Here is a 23,307-nt window from a genome sequence, read left to right as displayed (position 1 = left end):
AGTACTGTGTGCAGTTTTGGTCTCCAAATTTGAGGAAGGACATTCTTGCTATTGAGTGAGTGCAGCGTAGGTTCACAAGGTTAATTCCTGGGATGGCGGGACTGTCATATAGAACCGTAGAACATTACAGCACAGAAACAGGCCTTTTGGCCCTCCTTGGCTGTGCCGAACTATTTTTCTGCCTAGTCCAACTGACCTGCACCTGGATCATATCCCTCCATACACCTCTCATCCATGTACTTGTCCAAGTTTTTCTTAAATGTTAAAAGTGAGCCCGCATTTACAACTTCATCTGGCAGCTCATTCCACACTCCCACCACTCTCTGTGTGAAGAAGCCCCCCTAATGTTCCCTTTAAACTTTTCCCCCTTCACGTCCTCTGTCCTCTGTTTTTTTTCTACCCTTGCCTCAGTGGAAAAAGCGTGCTCACATTCACTCTATCTATACCCATCATAATTTTATATACCTCTATCAAATCTCCCTCATTCTTTATGCTCCAGGGGATAAAGTCCTAACCTATTCAACCTTTCTCTGTAACTCAGTTTCTCAAGTCCCAGCAACATCCTTGTAAACCTTCTCTGCACTCTTTCAACCTTATTAATATCCTTCCTGTAATTTGGTGACCAAAACTGTACACAATACTCCAAATTTGGTCTCACCAGTGCCTTATACAACTTCACCATAACATTCCAACTCTTATACTCAATACCTTGATTTATAAAGGCCAATGTACCAAAAGCTGTCTTTACAACCCTATCTACCTGTGACGCCACTTTTAGGGAATTTTGTATCTGTGTTCCCAGATCCCTCTGTTCTACTGCACTCCTCAGTGCTCTACCATTTACCTTGTATGTTCTACCTTGGTTTGTCCTTCCAAAGTGCAATACCTCACACTTGTCTGTATTAAAACTCCATCTGCCATTTTTCAGCCCATTTTTCCAGCTGGTCCAAATCCCTCTGCAAGCTTTGAAAACCTTCCTCACTGTCCACTACACCTCCAGTCTTTGTATCATCAGCAAATTTGCTGATCCAATTTACCACATTATCATCCAGATCATTGATATAGATGGCAAATAACAGTGGACTCAGCATATGTCGAAAAATTGGAGCGACTAGGCTTGTATACTCTGGAATTTAGAAGGCTGAGAGGGGATCTTATTGAAAATATATGATTATTAAGGGATTGGACAAGCTGGAGGCAGGAAGCATGTTCCCGCTGATGGGTGAGTCCAGAACCGGAGGCCACAGTTTAAGAATAAGGGGTAGGCTATTTAGAACGGAGTTGAGGAAAAACTTTTTCACCCAGAGAGTGGTGGATATATGGAATGCTCTGCTCCAGAAGGCTGTGGAGGCCAGGTCTCTGGATGCTTTCAAGAAAGAAATGGATAGAGCTCTTAAAGATAGCGGAATCAAAGGTTATGGAGATAAGGCAGGAACTGGATACTGATTGTGGATGATCAGCCATGATCACGGTGAATGGCGGTGCTAGCTCAAAGGGCTGAATGGGCTACTCCTGCACCTACTGTCTATTGTCTATTGAATGGGCAGGTGTAGCACTTTGGCTATTTGTAGGGATTAGTGCCGGAAGAGAGATTAGTGGGAGGGATGAATAACAAGGGAGTCACAAAGGGAGTGATCTCTGTGGAAAGTGGAGAGATGGGGGCGGGGGGTTTAAAGATGTGTTTGGTGATAGGATCCCTTTGGAGATGGTGGAAGTTACAGAGGATGATGCGTTAGATGAAGAGGCTGATGGGGTAGGACATAAAGACAAAAATAACTCTTTCTCAATCTGCATGCAGTTTATCCAGTTCTGCTATTCTCGTCCATCTGTGAGATTGATTCAGACTTTCTCTCCCCATTAGCACAATCTGTCCTGCTATGCATCTCATGCAGTTGTTCACTCCTGATTCTTTTGCAATCCAAAGGTTCTTTGGAAGTTAAGAATGATGCATAAAACTTGTTGCTTGTGATACAAGCATTAAAAGAACAAAGGAAACGAAAGGAGAAGCATGGTGAGGCATAAGGGGGAGGGGATAAAGAAAGAGCAGAGGAAGAGAGCCTAAGGTAAAGAGGGAAAAAAGAGAAAGAATGAACAAAGGTGGTCTGGTCTTGTACCAGACCACCGATTCCATTGAAGTTCCATGGATAACCAATTAAATAGCCAGATTCAAGTAATGTGAACCCGCCATTGAAACCAAGAAATTTCCAGAAAAGTACAGGGGTAACTTTAACCACTGGAAAATTCACTGAGCAATCACATGTATATAGACATGCAAACAAGCATAAGAATGTTAAAACTACAAGGGAAAAAAACCAAATATATAGCCAAGTTCAACACAGTTCTGCATTTCCTAAGTTTTTTTTACATTTTGTTGTGCTCTGACTCTAGCTGTTCTCATTTTGCAGGTTTTGTTTATAGTCATACGTCACAGAAATAGACCTTTGGCCCATTATGTACATGCCAATCAGTAATTCCAATTTCTATCATAAGACATTGGGGATGAATTAGCCCATTCAGCCCATTGAATCTGCTCCACCATTCGATCATGCTTGATGATTTTTCTCTCTCATCCTGTTCCCTTAACCTTTTGACAACCTTACTTATCAATAATCTATCAACCACTGCTTTAAATATACCCAAAGACTTCCAATTTGTGCTTTGTAAGGCGTGAAAATGCCCGACGCAGGCCTCTCATGGTCTGAGTCAATGCTCCCTCCTCTCCCCAAAGACTTAGCATCTACAGCCGCTTGTGGCAATGAATTTTGGTTTCAATACCCTATGGCTAAAGAAACTCCTCTTCATCTCTTTTGCAAATGAATATCCTTTTATTCTGGTTGTAGACTGTCTTACAACTGGAAGCATGTTCTCCAGGCCCACTCTACTGCCCTTCCAATATTTGGTAGGTTTCAATGAGGCACAGGCCCAAAGCCATCAAAAGTTTTTCATACATGATTCTTTTCTTCCCCAAGCGCGTTGTTGTAAATCTCTAGATGCTCTGCAACGTCAGTGCATCCTTTCTTATATGTGGTCCAACCAGAAAGGCCCCCTTTATTCCAACTCTTTTCCTTCTGCCAGTCAGCTAATCTTTTGTCAATGCTAATACCTCTACTATAATACCAAGGGGTTAGGAGCCTCATTTTGTGGCACCTTGTCAAGGCCTTCTGAAAATCCAAGTACACAACGCCTCCTGATTCTGCTTTGTCTATCCTGCTTGTTTCTTCCTCAAAGAATTAGCAATTTTACAGTCCTCTTCACTCTTAATAATTCCTGACTCTAGTAATTCTTGAAAAATCACAACTGATGCCTCCACAGTCTCTTCAGCTACCTCTTTCAGAACCCTGGGGCATAGTACATCTGGTCTGGGTGACTTATCGACCTGCAGACCTTTCAGCTTCCCAATGAAATTTTCCTTAATAATAGTGACTATACTCACTTCTGTTCCTTGACACTCCTGAGTTTCTGGCATGTTTCTGGTATCTTCCACAGTGAAGACTGATGCAAAATACTATTACTCCAGTGTCATTTGCTCGCAGTCCATTGTCTACTTTTGTCCCTCATTTATTCTTTGTATATCTGGGGGGGGAGGGAAACTTTTGGTAGCCCCTCTCACATTATTACCAGCTTGCCTTCGTATTTTATCTTTTCTCCTCATTGCTTTTTTTTTAGATGCCTTCTGTTGGTTTTTAATGTTTGCAATATTGTATGCTTTTGTGCTATCTTTGACTTCCCACCATGGTTCATCTCCTTGCCCCCTTCCCACATTCAGTCCACAATAGAGAGACATATCAAAATAAGATTTAGTATCACTCACAAATGTCATGGAATTTGATTTTTGTTTTGCGGCAGCAGTACAGTGAAATACGTAATATTACTATGGTGTTGTGCAAAAACCTTTGGTACACTAATGATTAAATAGACCAAAAGAAATTACACTGTGTTGGAAATGCATGATTCCTAGTCCGGTTCACACACAATAGGCTGTGTAATTTCTGAGGTAGATATTGGGGAACAAACAGATCAAAGAAAAGTCTTAAACCAATTTGGGATGGGAGAATTATGGAAAGTTGCAAACCTATTTGCAGCCTATTAAGAATGAGTTCTAAAATATAACTATGAGCATGTAATACATTCAGCACAATATCACCTATCTTTTTTATATAGTGACATAAGCCTTCTCCAGGTACTTGTCTATTTTGAATATTTGTAGCAAATACTCTTTCACAACACATTAGTCTTGTTTTAAGGGTTGGTATTTAGCATTGCTTCATCCCTTGCCCCTCATCTAAGCTTCATCTTGTCATCTCTCCTTTTACAATGGGCAAGAGAGAGTTGTTCTGACATCTTATCTCTGTTCATGCCTGTAGGCCTTTTGCTATCGAGGGAAAGCTTTTAAATCAAATTTCTAAGTTGTGTCCTCTTGTGTACAGAAGGATGCCAATGAAGTCTTGTTTTCCTATTTGTTTCAATATTAACTTCTAACTTTAGTGTTGGGGTGTCGGTGATTCACAAGTAATCTTGCATAAAATGTTGCTGAATGATTATGGCTTTTTTATGTTAACATCATTTTTTTAACTAAACGTTTTGGGTACCTAAGGTATCCAAGAAATTTTTAAAGGAGGAAGAATTTGGGCTAATGAATACTTTAGACTAGTGGGTGCAGACTTAAAAATGAATCTGGAATACTGTCTAAAATTTTTTTGAAAATGAATATAAGTTGGTCTTCCTAATCATTCATAAATATTACATACACATTTTAACATGCTTAATTTAATTTCTGAATTTAAATTCTTGAGCCCAAAAAATATTGTACAAACTGAGTTCATCAAATTTCTGTAACACATTTGCCGAAAACTTTAATGAAGTATTAATATTTGATTCACCTTAAGCTTCAAATCCAATGTAGTCTTCCAACTTAACTGGCCTGTCTTAGTTGGTTGAGCGTTTTTTTAAAGTTCTCTTGGATCATTTGTTGCAGTAAGAAGAGCAAAATCATTTTACTGGGATAGAAAGAGGAAAAATAATAATTATTTTGTTTGAAGAACCTTTTCAGTCTTCTAGATCATGGAATATTTAATGATATTTGGCCCTGACTGTATTCCTGTCTCAGGAAAATCTTGAGGTATTTTGAAGCAAAGAAGTATTGCTAAGGTATGTATACATGTACAAACAAGGCTTGGCAAAAAAAATCACATAATTTTGAAGCAGTGTTTTCAAAAATACTATGTTACTAGGACTGAGGAGGACAATCTGGAATTTTTAAGATGCATTGTGGGTATCAAGAATACTACTAATTTTGAATGTTAGTCTGTTGTGAAATATTTGGGTAAAGGTATTCAGCACTTCATTTGATTGCTACAATGCTGCTTGAGCTTTTAATTTTGAAATCTCTGTGGTTGACATTGGCTACAAAATGTATTTGGGTTATAGTTCCAAGACATTGGCTAAATGATAAGACTAAATTAAAATAGACATCTGTTCTACTACTTAATTTCAAGCAGAAATTTATCATAAGATCAAGTCCTCAGTTGTGATACAATGCAAATAGTATATATTTTAAAGATGACTTCTTCCTTTTTGAGAAGAAAAAAACCTTGACTTCAAATTTTACCGACATAAACATTTTATTAAGTGAGGATAGAAGAAAATAATATGCTGTAAGATCTGTGTGCTTTCTCTTTGAGCTTTAGTTTGCAGTAATTCTGATTGGTTTAACCTTGCATGTCACTGTCATGGTTGCAGCATGAAACGTGCCAACTCTTTGAATGTACTTAACACAGGGCTCAAGGCTTCTGAAGATTTTTTCCAAGTAAGCCTTATGTATTTCTTTTACCATCTAATATCGATGGCAGTGTCTGAGCTGAAAAATCCTAGAATTTTTTTCAATTTTAATTAGACTTGTATTGATGTCAGCTGATTGCATTTGTATATATTACATTTTTTTTTCTAGCTTCAGATGAGACACTGCTACTCTAATCAAATTGTCTATTTCTGTTGTGTCTTAACTCTATTAGACCTTGTAAAGAATGCTGCAGTGACTTAGGGCTTAGTAAATCAATGGTATAATATTGACGTTTCCACAATGCTCTCTAAGAAATGTTTCAAACTTTTGCATTTTTATGTATTTAAGAATATGGCATGGATTTAATCCTGAATGCTCTGAGCCTGTACCAACTTCAGCATTCTGTACTATGTAACATTTCTAAACTAACTATTTAAATTAAGTATTGTATACTGTATGTATGTAAACTTTACTAATTGCTTGCTTACCTGTGGGATACATTATAAACAATAACAGTCTTTATTAACCAGAATATTTTCCTTTTGCTTATGGTTTACTGCATAGATGCATATTGGTCCTCTCTAATCGTTGTGTATTAACATATTCGTGGGCATGAGCTGCTGAAAATTTTCCAGCTGAATACTAATTTTACTACTTGCTTCGTGTTGCCTAAAAAGCATAAAAACTTGAGGCAAGATAAATGCACCTTATGCTAATAATTGGCAAGGAATACTGACCATTGTTAGAGAAGCATTAATGATGTGCACAGCATTGTCAACAATCTGTAGTATTCTGAGATAACATCTTAAAAAGAGTCATTATGGAAAATTAATTAATAATTTGAGGCAAATAGGTTAACTTGTTATTTCTAGCCCAGACAAATGGATAAGGTAGTAGGAATTAAGCAAAAAGAATCAGAATTAGAATCAGGTTTATTATCACTGACATAGGTCATGAAGTTTGTTGTTTCATGGCAGCATTACAGTATAAGAGAAAGAATACTATAAATTATAATTTCAAAAATTAATAGGGCAAAAGAAGAATAGTGAGGTAGTGTTCATGGACCATTCAGAACTCTGATGGCAGGGGAGAAGAAGCTGTTCCTAAAACGTTGAGTGTGTATCTTCAGCCCCTGTACCACCTTCCTAATGGTAGTAATGAGAAGGGGGCATGTCCCAAGAGGGTCCTTAATGAGACATTACCTTTCGAAGATGCCCTCGATGATGGGGAGGCTTGTGCCCGTATTGGAGCTGGCTGTGTCTCCAAGCCTCTGCAGCCTCTTTCGATCTTGTGTATTGTAGCCTCCATATTAGGTGGTGATGTAGCCTGAATACACTCAATTGTACATCAGTAGAAATTTGCTGGAGTGTTTGGTGACATACCAAATCTCCTCGGATGCCTAATGAAATGTGTGTGCTGGTGGTGAAGTGGTATCCACACCTGGACTTTGAATCCGGGACCTCTTGATCTAAATCTGGTTGGCACTTTGTACACTTTCCATCTGTGCTGGGTTGAGCATTGAGCTAAAGAAACGGCAAAGTTGCTGCCTGATTCACCTGACAAGGCGTGGGGAGAAACTCTGAATGAAATAGAGCTGCTGGCATGCCTTCTTTGTGAATGCATCAATATGTTCGGCCCAGTACTGAAACATTACTACTACTACTACTACTACTACCACCACTACTACCACGTCGACTCAGGCCTAGGGGGCCAGCATTGGGCACGATGACAGACTCTCCACTTCTCCCTCTCCCTCATCAGTGTGTTCAGTTCATCTACATTAGCCACGCCGCTGTCTTCTAGGAGCGTGTTGACCATAGTCTTGTGAGGGCGCCCATGGTTCATCCTCCCATGCTTGGGCTCCCATATGATAACTAGGCTGGCAGGTAGCTCAGGGTGGCGTAGTCAGTTCCCCGCTAGTTGCAGTCTTCTCGCCTCGACTTTAGTGGAGAGCATCTGAAACATTGATGCCCAGGAATTGAAGCTGTTCACCTTTCCACTACTGACTCTTTAATGAGGACTGGTATGTGTTTGAATTGCTGATTATCCCCTATCTCTCAACTACTACAACCCCAGTGGAACTGTACAAGGGGTACAAACTGCATGGGGTACAAACTACAATGGGTACAACTACAAAAACTGGTTTTTGCATGAAAGTCAGGGTTTGATTTTTGAAGACTTTTAAAATTGATCAACCTCTATTAGCGTATTTTATAATGTCTGCTATACATTTTGCACTAGGTGTCATCATTTTTGAATTGGATAGCTTCAAGCAGCAATTCAACTCTAGTTTATTGGCAAGCCCAAATGACTCAATGCTCTAAATATTGAATGATAAAGCAAAAGACTGTGGATGATGGAAAATAGAGGATACTGAAAATAACAGATTAGGTCGCATCTGTGGGAGAAGGGGAAGAGTGAAATAGAAAGTAAACATTTTAGATCATCAGAACAAGGGAAAAATATACTTATGATGTAGAGATAAAGGAGAAGGATAAAGAATACTAAAGGAAAATATGTGAGCCGAGTAAATTAAAAAAAAACAGGTTAGGGTGTAAAGTGGAAAAGGTTAATAAACATAGGTTGATCTAGAGAAGTTGATGGAAGTTAATCATAATTTTAAATTACTGAAGGAAAGTTAGCAATTGTTGGGATTGTTCACTTACTGAAATTGGTGAACTTGAGTTTGGTCCAGAAGAGCACAATATGTCTGAAGTTGGGGGATGTCTCCTAATCTTGCATTGAGGTTTATTGGAACAGAGGGGTCAGAGTGGCTCAGGGTCATACTATTGGACAGAGCAGAAATGTCTAATAATGCATTTGACTGATTTGCATTTGATATCTTAAATATAAAGGGAATGCCCTTTTGGACAGTAAGAATGTATAATAAATTGAAAGAAATAAAAGTCTCCCCAGTGCGGATTCACCTATTAAGTGTGTTTAGAAACCTGGGCAGTAAGAAGATGTGAGGTAAATTATTTACTTGGTTCAATACCAATTCTAATCCAGAAATGGCCATTTTGAATGGATTCTGCATTTCTGTTTCCACCAATGGAATTTCCATTTGTTTCTGTGAACATCATTTTGTTCCTCTATTTCTCTTGACTTTAGTCACATAGCTATAAAAACTTGCTTTCACAGCAACCCATGTACTATCAAAGCCTAAGTCAAAAGACAAAGTAAACTAATTATCAAAGCACGTAATATTTCTTGCAGACATTTAAAAGGTAGATACTACAGAATCTATTCAAAAAACATACAGAAACAAAGACTGACAACCAACCTGTGTGCAAAAGAAGACAAACTGCAAATTAAAAAAAAAAATTACTGAGAGTATGAGTTGCAAAAATCCTTGAAAGTGAGTCTGTAGGTCATAGAATCAGTCCGTAGTTATGGTCAGTGAAGTTAACCATGTCAGTTCAGGAGCCTAATGGTTGTAGAGTAATAATTGCTCCTGAATCTGGTGGTGTGAGACCTAAGGTACCTGTACCTCCTGCCCAATGGTAGTAGGAAGAAGAAAGTGTAGCCTGGGTAGTGGAGATTTTATGAATGTTTTTCCAGATTGGACACCTTTGACCAAGGGTATGCTGCAGGTGCACCATGGTTTATAATCTGTATTATGCATGCAAGCAGTTGGCATGGTTAGTAAGTTTGCAGAGGTGGTATAGTGACCAGTGAAGAAGGCAATAAGCAGTTATGATTCCTGCAATCTAGAATAACTGGGGAAATGGGCTAGGAAATGGCAGCAGAATTTAATTGACAAATGCAAAGTATTGCGTTTTGTTAAGCTAAAACAGGGGATGTACAGTAAATGGCAGTACCCCAGAGAGTTGTAGAACAGAGAGACATAGGGGTTACAAGTACATAGTTTCCTGAAAGTGGCAATGTTGTCACAAGTATAATTGGCCAACTACATCCAGGCAGCACCAAAAGTTGAAATTGAACCTGGGTCACTGATAGTACAACAGCTGTACTAACAAGCACCACTGTGCTGCCCAAATGTAAAATGTTAGATCTGTTTCTGTTTTTACCAGTAGATGCTGCCTAACATGCTGAGTATTTAAGGATTTTTCTGCTTTCATTTCAGATTTCCACCATTTATAGAACCTTGCTTTCATAATTAGAACTGGGTGACTTTCAGGAGAAGGAAGAAAAACACACAGCCAGTGCAGACCACGTTAGATACTGTTGAGGTGAATAACCTACGGGGGTGGAGCCACCGTGACTGGGTCTCTAGCACAGAGCCTGGTGCTCAGAACAGCGTAGAGGTGAAGAGGACTGTTGATAGGAGATTCCATAGTCAGATGAACAGAGGTGAGATTCTGTGGGCGCGATAGAGACATCCAGATGTTATGTTGACTCCCAGGTTCCCGTGTCAATGATGTCTCAGGTCAGGTCCATGGCATTATCAAGGGGAAGAGTGAGCATCTAGAAATTCACCCTTATTGGTGCATATTGGCACCAATAACATAGGTAGACAAAGTGAGGAGGTCCTGAAAAGAGATTTTAAGAAGCTAGATAGAAAGATGATAATTATTACCTCTAGGGTAGTAATCACTGAATTGTTGCCTGTGCCATGCACCGGTGAGGGTAAAAATAGTACGATTTGACAGGTGAATGTGTGGCTGAGGAACTGGTGCAGATTTATGGATCATTGGGATCTCTTCTGGGGAAGGCATAACCTGTGCAATAGATACTGGTTACACCTGAACCCGAGGGGACCAATATCCTTAAAGACAGGTTTGCTATAGTTGTTCAGGAGGATTTAAACTAATTTAGCAGGGAGATAGGTACCAGAGGATGAGGTAGTTGGTTTACCAACAGAGGCTGTGTGTAGTGAGACTCCAAGCAAGGAGATGCTGATGAGAGAACAAAATTGCAGTTAACAGGATGAGCTGCAGTGTAAAAGGCTGATAAAATCAAAAGGGTGAATATAGGACTGAAGGTGTTGTATTTGAATGTGCACAGTATACGGCATAAGGTTGATGAACTTGTAGCACAGTTGCAGATGGGTATTTATGATGTGGGCATTACTGTATCATGTCTGAAAGAAGATTATAGCTGGGAGCTTAATGTCCAAGGATACACATTGTTTCAAAAGGACAAGCAGGAAGGCAGAGGGGGTGGTGTGGCTCTGATGGTAAAAAGTGAAATCAAGTCATTAGAAAGCAGTGACATAGAGTCAGAAGGTGTTGAATCATTGTTGGTATAGATAAGGAACTGCAGGAGTTACATACAGAACCCCCAAACAGTAGTAAGGATGTCTACAAATTACAACGGGAGATAGAAAATGCATGCCAAAAGGGGAATGTTACAATAGTCATGGGGGATTTCAATATGCAGGTAGATTGCTGGATCCTAAGCGGGGGTTTTTCTAGAATGCCTATGAATTTACTTTTTAGAGCAGCTTGTGTTTGAACCCACTAGGGGATCTTCTATTCTGGATTAGTGTTGTATGATGAACCAGAATTGATTAGAGAGCTGAAGGTAAAAGAACCCTCAGGGGAAAGTGATCATAATATGATCGAATTCACCCTGGGATTTGAGAAGGAGAAGCTAATGTCAGATGTATCAATATTACGGTGGAGTAAAGAGAATGACAGAGGCATGAGAAAGGAGTTGGACAAAATTGATTGGAAAAGAACACTGGCAGGGATGACGGCAGAGCACCAATGGCTGGAATTTCTGGAAGCAATTCGGAAGGCACAGGATATGTACATCCCAAAGAGGAAGAAGAATTGTAAAGGCAAGGTGACACAACTGTGGCTAACAAGAGAAGTCTAAGTTGACTTAAAAGCCAAAGAGAGGGGATGTAATAAAGTAAAAATTAGTGGGAAGTTAGAGGATTGGTAAGCTTTTAAAAACCGATAGAAGGCAACTAAAGTCATTAAGAAGGAAAAGATGGAATATGAAAGTAAGCTAGCTAATAATATTAACGAGCTTAACAAAAGTTTCTTCAGATACATAGTGTAAAAGAGGTGAGAGTGGATATCAGACCACTGGAAAACAATGCTGGAGAGGTTGTACTAGGGAACTGAACCAAGTATTTTGCATCAGTCTTCACTGTGGAAGACAGTAGCAGTATGCTGGAAGTTCAAGAGTGTTAGGTCAGAAGTGTATGAAGGTGCCATTACTGGGGAGAAGGTTCTTGGGAAACTGAAAGGTCTGAAGGTAGCTAAGTCACCTGGACTACATCCCAGTGTTCTGAAAGAAGTGCCTGAAGAGATTGTGAAGGCATTAGTAATGATCTTTCAAGAATCACAAGGTTCTGGAATGGTTCTGGAGGAATGAAAAATTGCAAATGTCACCCCACTCTTCAAGAAGGGAGAGAGGCAGAAGTAAGGACATTATAGGGCATTTAGTCTGACCTCAGTGAATGGGAAGATGTGGGAATTGGTAAGGATGTGGTCTCAGGATACTTGGAGGCCTGTGATAAAATAGGCCATGGTCAGCATGGTTTCCTCAAGGGAAAATCTTGCCTGACAGTTCTGTTGGAATTCTTTGAAGAAATAACAAGGAGGATGGACAAAGGAGAGTCAGTGAATGTTGTGTACTTGGATTTTCAGGAGGCCTCTGACACATGGCTGCTTAACAAGCTATGAGCCCATGGTATTACAGGAAAGATGCTAGTATGGATAAAGCAGTGGCTGACTGGCAGAAGGCAAAGAGTGGGAATAAAGCGAGCCCGTTCTGATTGGCTGCCGATGACTAGTAGTGTTAAACAGGGGTCTGTGTTGGGGCTGCTTCTTTTTACATTACATGTCAATGACTTGGTTGGCGGAATTAATAGCTCAATTGCCAAGTTTGCGGACAATACAAAGATAGGTGGAGGGGCAGGTAGTTTTGAGGAAGTAGAGAGGCTACAGAAGGACAGACAGATTAAGAGAATGGGTAAAGAAGTGGCGGTTGGAATACGGTGTCGGGAAGTGTATGGCCATGCACTTTGGTAGAATAAAAGGGAACTTCTTTAGCCAGAGACTGGTGAATCTGTGGAATTCATTGCCACAGGCAGCTGTGGAGGCCAAGTCTTTACTTATAGTTAGGGCAGAGGTTGATAGATTCTTTATTGATGATGGCATGAAGCAATACGGGAAGAAGGCCCGTAAGACAGTTCTATTGTTAAAACACTTGTTCTTCCACAGATGCTGCCTGACCACCTGAAATCCTCCAGTAGTTTGATAAGTTTTTAGCTGTATTTCATCAAGAAGATAGTAATAATAAGAAAAAAAACTTCTACTGTGTAGTTGAGCAGGGGAAAGATTACTGTTTAAAGGCCTATACTAAACTTGCAAATTTTATAATGTTGCCTTCTAATAAATGAGGTGCTATTCATTTAAGATTGATATTTTGGAATGATCTGAATGTTTGTATCTGTGAGTAGAATTTAATGAATTTGAAAGTAATAATTCAAAGTTGTAAATTGTATGAGAGCTTTCAGGCAAAGAGAAAAGAAACAATGGATAGTTAGTACACAATTAACAAGAATATTTCAATTACCAAATACAGTGGTTTGGATGTTAATTGGGCCATTGGTTAATCGGTGCAGCCAGTTATTTGAGACAACTCATAAACAACAAAAACTAATCAAGAAAATAGCCAGGGTTCCCTTTGCTTATTTGGGACACTAAACTAGCATCAGTTGTATGTGCTTGCATGGCCGTTAGTCACAGCAATGTGCTTTGAGCGTATAGTTTTTAAATAGCATCAGTTGCTTGTGCTTCTGTTCAAAAAAACAATTTTTGTCACTGATAGTTGGCAAGAATTAAGCAGTAAGACAATTCAGAATTGTTTTGCTCAGTGAGGTGTCAAGTATTCGGGCTTGGAGATACCGGAAACAGCTGGGAGTGAATTGAAACTATTTCACTACTTCAAGTTAGCAACTACAAAGGATTATCAATAATCATCTAGAATGTTGCAATGAAATTGAAGATTTTCATTTGAGGATTTGGAGAATGCAATCATCAACAGCGTTGTGTAAAGGTATTCCATTCTCTGCAGTAGGTGTCTGTGTTGATTTTGTTCACTTACAGTCAAAAAAATGGGATGTGGCTGAATTCTTGACAAGTATTAGGAGCTAATAAACATTTTTATAGTATTGCAGTAATGTGACATTTGTATTTCATTTAAATACATAATTTGTTACTCAGTTTCTTTTTTTATATATGATTTTAACAATTTCCATGAAACTTCAGCTAATTGAGCCAAAATGTACTAGTCCTGATGTGTCCCAGTTAACCAGAATCCACTATATTTTAAAGTTTTGGTCTGTTCTTATGAAATTAATGCAGCATTACAGTTTCCATGGCTCTAAGCTTGGGACAAAACAGAATCAATTATACTTACAGAAGCTAATTAAATTGGAACTTTTATAAGCTCATGGTATTGATAGTTTGTTCATGCTATTTTCGCTTGTTCCATCAACAGCTTTTTAAAAAAATTAAATAAGTAGAATTAAAATTGACCATATTGTTTTGAAACATTTAATTTATAATATAAATAGTTATTCCACAGGTGGTTAAGCAATTGGTGTTTTGAGTTATGTGCTTTGATTAAAATTTTATGCACATTGTTTTCTTTCATTGGTGGCCATTGTAATGCTTAATTGTACAATAGTGATAGTCTTATGTTCAACATTTGTGCTTCCTCTTAATCTTCATTTCACAGGTGTAGACATTAAGACATTGGAGCAGAATTGAGCCGAGCCTGCTTCATAATTCAATTGTTGCTGATTTATTTTTCCCTCTCCCATTTTCCTGCCTTCTACCTTTAACACTCTTACTAAACAAGAACCCATCAGCCTCTGCTTTAAATATATCAAATATCTTGGCCTCTCCAGCCATCTGTGGCAATGAATTCCACAGATTCTTCAGTCTGTGGCGTGAGAAATTTCTTCTCTTCTCAGTTCCAAAGGGATGTCCATCAATTCTAAGGCTGTGGCTTCTGGTTCTAGGCTCTATAACTACTGGAAATATCTTCTGCATGTCCACTCTATCCAAGCCTTTCAACATGCAGTAGATTTCGATGAGATTCCTCCCCCCCCCACCCCACCCCACCCCACCCCACCCCACCCCACCACCCCCATTCTTCTGAACTCCAGTGAGTACAGGCCCAGACCCAACAAATGCTTCACATAAATTTTCTGTGGATCGTCTCCAACCATTCCAGATTATCTGCTGTGTTCAGAGTACTGCTTTATTCCATCTTGTATTCTATATAAGTAATGTGTAAAGTTATGGTAACAATCACTCTTGTTAATCATTGTCAGTTCTTAATGCTTAAAATATACCCATTCTACTTTAAACTTTGAAAATAAAGAAATTATTTGTAGTCATGATTGGAATGCCAAGAGATGCCACGTGATTTGCAATCACTTATTGGGCAAAAATTAAAACAAAACTAAGACAATCCTCAAATACTTATAGCATTAAGTTACTTTCATTGCAAAATCTTGTCTGAAAATGTACTTTGATGTCGTAAGCATAAATCTTTTGAGAATATTGACAGTATCTTTATTAAGGAAATTCTGGGTAGTGAACTTACTGATTTACTTTTTAATATCCTACTAAATCTTGCTAATTTATTTTTCTTGATTTTAAACTGCAGCGAAATAATCGTCTAACAGAATCCAGAAATTTGAGTGCCAGTCATGATGACCTGATGCATTGTGGATCACAAATTGGCACAAACTAGACTCTTCATGTAAAAGAACAAGAAATCCTCATTGCTACAATTCCATATAAGCTTTTCAATATTAAGGCCTTCATTTATTATCCTTTATAAATGATTTGCAGTAAACTTCAAGCATTGTATCCAAATATGAAATGTGTGTTCCAATTAGTTTTTTACTATTTGATAAAATATGTAAGTTACTACAATGCGAATAGTATCAATAGAATTTGATTTTTAGAACTAAAATGCCACAGCTGAGCTGGTTTTAGATAATATGGATAGAAATTACCTTTGTTAGATCTGTACAGTTAAATTTATCCTTAAAGTAGGATTCCCTGGAACAATTTCTACTAACAATTCTTGGTAAAGGCCACTTTATATTTTAACATCAGATGTGGCTTATCCATACCAGATGCCTAATGTTTTCATCAGATAATTTAATAATGTTGCTTCAGATAGTGTAAAGATTGACAGATCAATAACAAACCTTAAATTTTAGTAAAATGCAAATATCTTGGGGTACTTGTATAATCTGCAGTACTCTAGACTATACTAGTAACTTGCACTATATTTCCCTAAAGTCATATAGAAGAAAGATGCTGCTAATGTGTGTGGAAGCCACTTTCATCATAAGGTTGCTTTTCTAATACTGCTGTCAGCTGTTTGACATGAGAATTTTACAAAATTAGTCATTTAACAAAATATAGCAAATAGTGGGGTAAAACTTGTTCTCTTTTGCCTTCAATAAGCATGGGAAGGAGGTAATGTTGTGACATATGGGTTGTACTCAGCTTAAATTAGTCCTGTTGAACTGAAATGACAAAGTTTGAGTACAGCATGTGCACGCTGCAATGTCAATTTATTAATGAGGCAACTAAGGACCAATTTCTACTCCTTTATGCCTGGCTGTGAAGTTAAAATTAATCAATTATTGCATATTAAGATCTGAATGCTACTTTGGATTAAAATTAAATTAAATTTTGTCCTATCCATAGAACTGGATTTGTACAGGCTTCCTTTAAGATGGTGTTCTATTAAAAGAATAATCATTTGAAATTACAGATTATTATATGGACATGCAAATTCAGTCTTTACCAGTAAAACTGCAGGAGCAGTTTAGATTATGTGAACATACAGGTCGGGTACCTCTTATCTCAAATGCTTGGGGCCGGAAAAGTTTTAGGTTTTGGATTTCTTTGGAATTTGGAATATATAATAAGATAACCATCATTTCCGACTCTGAATTTATGTACTATTGGTAAGCAGTCTTTGTCTTGCACTTGTTCATTAATAGTAAAAATTACCTTGTACCATTAATATAATAAAAAATATAGTGTGTGCAGGATAACAAAAGCAGCAGAGCAATATTGGGAAAATATCTGAAACATGTCAACAACAGTCTTTCAGTCTCCACTTATGATGCAGTGTTTTGTTTAAAAGGTTACAATACACTCTATATATTTTACTTTTTTAAAGTTTTATGTAAAGTATGAAAACAATCAGCATCGGTGTTAGAGTTTCATCAGCAATGATCTTGGCAAACACTAATGAATTTCCCTGCTGCTACATGATCAGCAGATGCTTTATCAGTACATCTTTAAATATTGAATACCACACCTTTCCTTAAACTTCCACAACCAGCCTGCTGAATATTCATATTACCTTCAATTTTCAGTTTGTTGTGATAAATCTTTGCTTATTTCAATGATCAGCATACAATTAAGCAGCTATGTTCACTCCAACACTGCCAAATCCACTCTTTCAATACACAATTGAGATCTTCATTTTTCACTTTATGCGATGTTTTTCTATTTTTCATTAATTTCTGTTCATTACATATGTGATGTCACTTCTCAGAACTGTGTGGTGCGCAGAGACCTGCGCTTTACTTGGGAACCTTCATAGCGGCTTGTAGAATTTTCCATTTGTGATGTCATGTCGGCACTCAAAAAAAAAAATTGGATTTTTAGATAAGGAGTACTCAACCTGTATTTCAGTTTGGAAATTACGGCCTTTTGAGTTAACCATCTTTCATTGATTCATTATCTTGCACCTGTTCCCTTTGTAAATCATTTTGTTATGTTTAGGCAGTACCTGGAGTACTACTTGTTTGCTTTTAATTGTGACTTTTATAGTGTTTTATCTCTCTTGTATTTTCTATTTGTACATTAACAGAAATTATTTGCACATTGTAAAACAAATGCTAAAATAGGATTGCAAATGAAAATTGAAATCATGATAGTTTACAGAAATTGATGGTCAAAAGGTATATATTAACTCCATTAAAAGGTTTACGTGTGGTTCTGCAAGCACTCGAGTTGTTGATATAACAATGATTGACTGCATCAGCTCTTAAGAACGTGTTCAAAATCTCATTTTGGTAACTGTATTCGGAATAGGAAAAATGTAAAAAATATTGAACAAGGCTACTAAAAGCCTTGTAGCAAGATGAAAAATATTATATTAGGAAGTCCCAGCCTTGCCCCTTAAGCTTTTATTCTATTTCAGCCTCTTAATTTAAAAAAGCATTACCTAAAGTAATGTATTAACATTGTTATCCATGCATAATTGCCGTGATACTGTTACAAGACTACTCTGAGCATGAACAGTGATTTCTGCAGTTGTAGATTTTAGTATTCGAAGAGTGATTTTAATAAGCTTCAAAGAAGAGTTTGCATACAGTAAACAGGTTTTTAGTTGTATATTGCACTTTTTACTAGGGCAAGTCGGTGTAGCCATGATGTTGCATGTAATGTTTTAATACAGTTTACCTGTGTAATGTTCTACATGTCAATGAGTAAGATCATTCAGACAAGAATATAGTGTATTAGTGTCCTCAGTTTATTTTAGAACTTAAGATATGTACATTTATGTTGGATATATGTCACATGTTACAATATTTATGTTCAAAGTATATGGAACATTTTTGGTGAGAAAATAAATAAATGTAATTTTAAAGTCATTTTAAATAAAATACAAGTACAAAAGCTACTAAAAGCGAACTGTCTAAAGTTAATAGCTCATTTCATTTGAATTTTCCATTATTCCAACTTCAGGTCATGCAACCAAGCTGCCTACTTGAGCTACTGTAGTCCCTTTGTCTGTGTTTGGTCAACATCTCTCTAAACTCTTCCTATCCATGTACCTGTCAACATTTTATTTTAAATGTTGCAATTGTTCTTGCTCTTACACTTTCTGAAAGCTTGTTCCACATACACATCACCCTATCTAGGAAAAAGTTGCTGTTTTGTCCTCTTAAAATGTTTCCCCTCACTTTAAATCTATGGCCTTCAGCTTTAGATTAAGACCACTTCAGGGAGGAGAGGGTGTTTGGGGGGAAGCTCTCATCTATTCTTGTAACTCAAGCCCTTAAGAACTGCATAATGTCCTTATGAATCTTTTCTGCACTCAAAACAGCATAATATTGTCCTTCCTAAAGCTTGACAAATAGAACTGCACAATATACACAAGTGGTCTCACCAACATCCTCTACAGTTGTAACATGAATTCCCAACTCCTGTACTCAGTGGCCAGTGAATGCGAGCATGCCAGATGCCTGCAAATCACCACCTTGTCTACTTATATCACCACATTTGGGGAACTATGTACATGTTACCCTAGGTCCCTGTGTTTAGTAACACTCCAGAACCCTGCAATGTACTGTGCAAGTTCTGCCCTGGTTTAATTTCCCAACAACAATTACACCCATATCCAAGTTAAATGCTATTTTTCTCTTGCCACTATCCCCTTTGTTCTAGATCCTGCTATAATCTTAAATAACAACATTCACCTTCCCGCTGAGCTCCCAGGGGTTCCTTATGGGGGTTTCTTGACCAGAACCCACTCACCTGGAATCAAGGTGTGTCCTCTTCCTATGGACTGGTCCAAACAGCAGAAACCTGTTGAGAAGCAGACTAAACAGCTGTGTTAGTTTTACACAATAATCAACAAAGCTATCTGACATAACATGTATATCAGAATCTCTGAGATTGAGAGCTCCCAGTAGTGACACAGGTTGCTCCATCACCACTTCAAATGCACTCAATTTTGGTTTCTTGTTGAGATTACCCTAAGGCTGCATAAAGCCAAAGGAAGAGCTATAAGCCATGGTTTGCCTTCCTCATCATCAGCCGTTGCTTGATGATTCTTTCAACTGACTCTGGAGGATGTGGGCAATGAAAAAGCCATCTTTATTCATCAGCCGACATAATTCTTGACAAACATTTTGGGTGAAAGATGTTCCTTGGTCAGAGTCAATATGGCATAGCAATCCCCACCTAGGAATATAATCCTTAATCAGAGTTTTGCCAGCCTCTGTGGCCATAGCTTTCTTTGCCAGGATGGCTTCCACCCACCTTCAAAATTTGTCCACTATTACAAACACTTCTGAATATCCTTGGCACTTCAGTAAAGTAATGTAATCCACTTGTAGTGGTAAAAATGGACCAGATGGAGCAGGAGTACTTAGTTGAGGTGGCTTCTTCATTGATCGGCAGTTTTGTTTCCTGGCATTTCATACATCTCTCAACTGTTCTTCGAGCTGGCATCCTTAGCTTTGGACTCCACCGCCACGGGCAGTTTGCTGTTGAGGTTGTTGTTGACCTTATGGTGAAATTGATTTCTTATGCCAACAAGATCTAGCTCAATGCCCTTTTCTACCACATAATTTGCATATCCAATTCTGCTTGTTCTGTTGGTCAGCAGGTGGAGACTGTTAACCAATTTGTGCCAATCTTACTTAAATGTCGAATCCCACTCCACTCGTTAAGCAGCTTGAATCAGCTCACTATAGGAAAAAGCAGTTCCACTCCTATTCGTTTTGGCAATATCTGGTTTCAAACCAAAGAATGAAAGTCAACTTGAGAAGTTGATATATAGTGTCTTCGAAATTATCTTTGTTTATTCCTCGAACTCTTGCATAACTGAGGCAAACTGTTCTATAGCAGGTTTCATATTCAGAAACATCCTCTGAAGGCTTTTGTTTGTAATCAATCCATTTTCTTCCAATCAATCTGGTTAGGGGCTTGTCCCTCCAGCTATGCCTTAATCATTTCCCAACCAACCAGTAAATGCTGTTTATCCTCTCCTATACAATCTTCAACTTGCCCTGTCAACTAGTTTATTTGCTGAGTTGTTAGTATAGAAACATAGAAAATAGGTGCAGGAGTAGGCCATTCGGCCCTTCGAACCTGCACCTCCATTCAGTATGATCATGGCTGATCATCCAACTCAGAACCCTGTACCTGCCTTCTCTCCATACCCCTGATCTCTTTAGCTACAAGGGCCATAGTAGCCTTTTAAATTTAGTAAATTTAGCTAAAATTTGAATGCCATCATAGGGATGCAATTTTTATATTTCTTAATTCATTGAAGTTGAGCCCAAGTCCTTAAGCTTGCTTTTTTAGGATGTGGAACTTCACTGGGCCATTTGTCAATTTTTTCCAGATCTGGTGGTTGATGACATACCTCCTGTTTCTTTTCATACTCCCCATCATCAGTGTAGCATGTTTTCACCTTTTCTGGGGCAAGTCTCGCTATGGCTGCCAGACCAATTACCTCATCACTGTTGTCATCACTTGAGCCACTAGGGGTCTCTGGTGCATCAGTATAACTTTGCAGTTCCTTGGAGTTCCCAATGTGTTGCTGGTTTTGGGGACTAGTCGGTGTCTGCCTTTCAACTGACTGGCATCGCTGTTAACACTGCCCACTGGGTTGGCTGAACCACCCACGAAGGTCTTCCCAATGCCGCCCAGATCTTCATTTCACTTTGCAACTTTGAACAGAGGTCTTGACTACAGGTGTACTTTTCATGCTGTCTTTTTACTCATTCAGTTAACACAGATCTTTTTGCTGATTTATTAATTTTTAATACTCCTCTTTTAGCATGTTATGCATTTTTTCTTTTTCATCCAATTTATTTTCTAAATCAGTGCATGCTCAGGAGTTGCAATGCCTGTCCGTCCACCTTCTCCCAGCACCCAGGGGCCAAAACAGTTTTTCCAGGTGAAGTGGTTATTTGCCTGCACTTTTTCCAGTATGTTCATTTGATGTTCACCATTTGGCCTCTTCTGTATTAGAGAAATTGAACGCAGATTGATTTATTAATTTGCAGAGCATTTGCAATCAGTTTCAGGAGTGACCCTGGCTTTCAAGTTGCTTGCTACTCATTCAATGACCCATTTTTGTCTGTGGTCTCCTGCATTTTTGAGGCTCAATGCAGGCTAGAGGAATGACATCACATATTCCATTTGTCATATTGTAGCTGCAGGATTCTGTTGAATTCTCCAGCTTTGGGTAACTTGCTTTTTCTTTCTGTCTGCTTCAGAACTACCCATTATTGCCAGTTAGCTATCTTGCTCTTCATTTTTTTCCCCCCCCATTAATGTTAGCCTGGTCTAACCAATTATTAGCAACATCACAGCACAGTAGAGCTAATAGGACTTCATGTTTCAATCTCTGTAAGTCGGCACTCTCGATGTTGGCAGTGGGCTTGGAGTGGTGACAGGGAGGGTAGGTGTCTCATCGGGGTCATTAGGTGGGCACCCTCCTTTGACGTTTCGTTGATAAGCCCACGACGTCTCCAGAGGGCTCAATGATGTTACCTGGTGTCCCTGATACACCCCCCCCCCGCCCCCAGTTCCATACGCTCCTGTCTTCATCTTGCAGCCCAGTTATTGTCTTTCCTTTTAATCCAAATTCATTTGCTGCTTTCTTCTGCTGCATTTGACAAGGCCTTGATTGCTTGTTGGAGTGAATAACCCCTCACCCCCATCTTCTTCAATAGACTGGTTGTAGATGTAGCCATGAATCCCCTGCATCCCACTTCTACAGGGAAAATCTTGGTCTTCCAGCCGTTCTGGGCAGATTCATTTGCCAGTTCAGAGTACTTGGCCTTTTTCCTCTCATAAGCTTCTTCAACTCCATCTTCCCATGGTGCTCTCAATTCCACAATATACGCCAGCTTGGCTGTTATGGACCACAGGACCACGTCTGGCTGGAGTGTTGTAGCCGCAATGTCTGGGGGAAACACAAGCTTTTTTTCCAAGTCTACATCCATTTTCCAATCCCAAGCAACCTGCAGAATGCTTACCTCTTTTGATGTTATGTGGTGCTCTGGAGGTTGGCCTGCTGGTACAAATCGTATGATGTGAATATTTCTTGCCGAAGTTTGTGGGAGAGCATTTGTGGTGATTCGCCTCTGTTCCAAGATTGGTGCCAGCTGTCTGAGAACTTGATTATGCCGCCAAGTGTACTGCCCCTGGCTGAGGCTCGTGGTGCATCCTGTTAAAATGTGCCTTAGTGATCCAGGTGCTTGACAAAGAGAACAAGCGGGGTCTTCTCCCCACCACTGGTTCAGGTTCTGGGGTGTGGGTAGGAGGTCATAAGTAGCTCTGATGACAAAACTTAGCTGAGATCCCTCCATCTCCCAGATGTCACGCCAGCTGAGTTTCCTCTTTTCCAGGCTCTCCCAATTAGTCCATTGGCCCTGCTTGGATATTGAGATGGCCCTGGCGTGTCAATCTGCCTTTTCCTGTCTTCTCACCTCCTCCACCACAAGCCGTCTCTTCTGCAGTGATGTTGCCTTGTGCCATTGAGGAGACTTTGGGACGAGCCCGAGCCCGGCTCTCCCAAGTTGGACCTGACCAACCACATCCCTGAAGCGAAGAGCAGGCTTAGCACTCTGAATGGCTTCAGATGGGCTCCACTTCCTCCCTGTTACCACACGGGGGGGGGAGGGGGGCCGCTGTTCGAATAACAGTATCTTCAGATTCAGTGAGGGTCATGACCAACCTTGCTTTGGTGCATTGAATTCTTCCACAAGACTTGCAATTGGTAATTCTAATTTGCTGTTCCTGTAC

The 23,307-nt window shown here is 39.0% G+C and overlaps 1 protein-coding gene across 7 annotated transcripts in view; it reads left to right on the top strand.

Moving 5' to 3' along the window:
- klc1a (kinesin light chain 1a) overlaps positions 1-18,432 on the top strand; it is a 113,637-nt gene extending 95,205 nt beyond the window's left edge. For 3 of the 7 annotated variants that reach the window (XM_072270022.1, XM_072270028.1, XM_072270016.1), the window contains exons 15-16: positions 5,740-5,806; positions 15,383-18,432. In XM_072270022.1, the coding sequence (XP_072126123.1) occupies positions 5,740-5,806; positions 15,383-15,469 (154 nt within the window). In that variant the 3' untranslated portion in view covers positions 15,470-18,432. Of the gene's footprint in view, positions 1-4,975; positions 5,392-5,739; positions 5,807-9,866; positions 10,094-15,382 lie in introns of those variants that run through there. The other 4 variants (XR_011887407.1, XR_011887411.1, XM_072270039.1 and 1 more) reach the window with 4 other exon arrangements.
- Positions 18,433-23,307: the final 4,875 nt, after the last annotated feature.

Source organism: Mobula birostris, chromosome 1 (assembly GCF_030028105.1).
Source record: "Mobula birostris isolate sMobBir1 chromosome 1, sMobBir1.hap1, whole genome shotgun sequence".
Taxonomy (NCBI): Eukaryota; Metazoa; Chordata; class Chondrichthyes; order Myliobatiformes; family Myliobatidae; genus Mobula; species Mobula birostris.
Note: the sequence above shows the minus strand (reverse complement) of the source record. Positions and strands in the feature narration are given on the sequence as shown.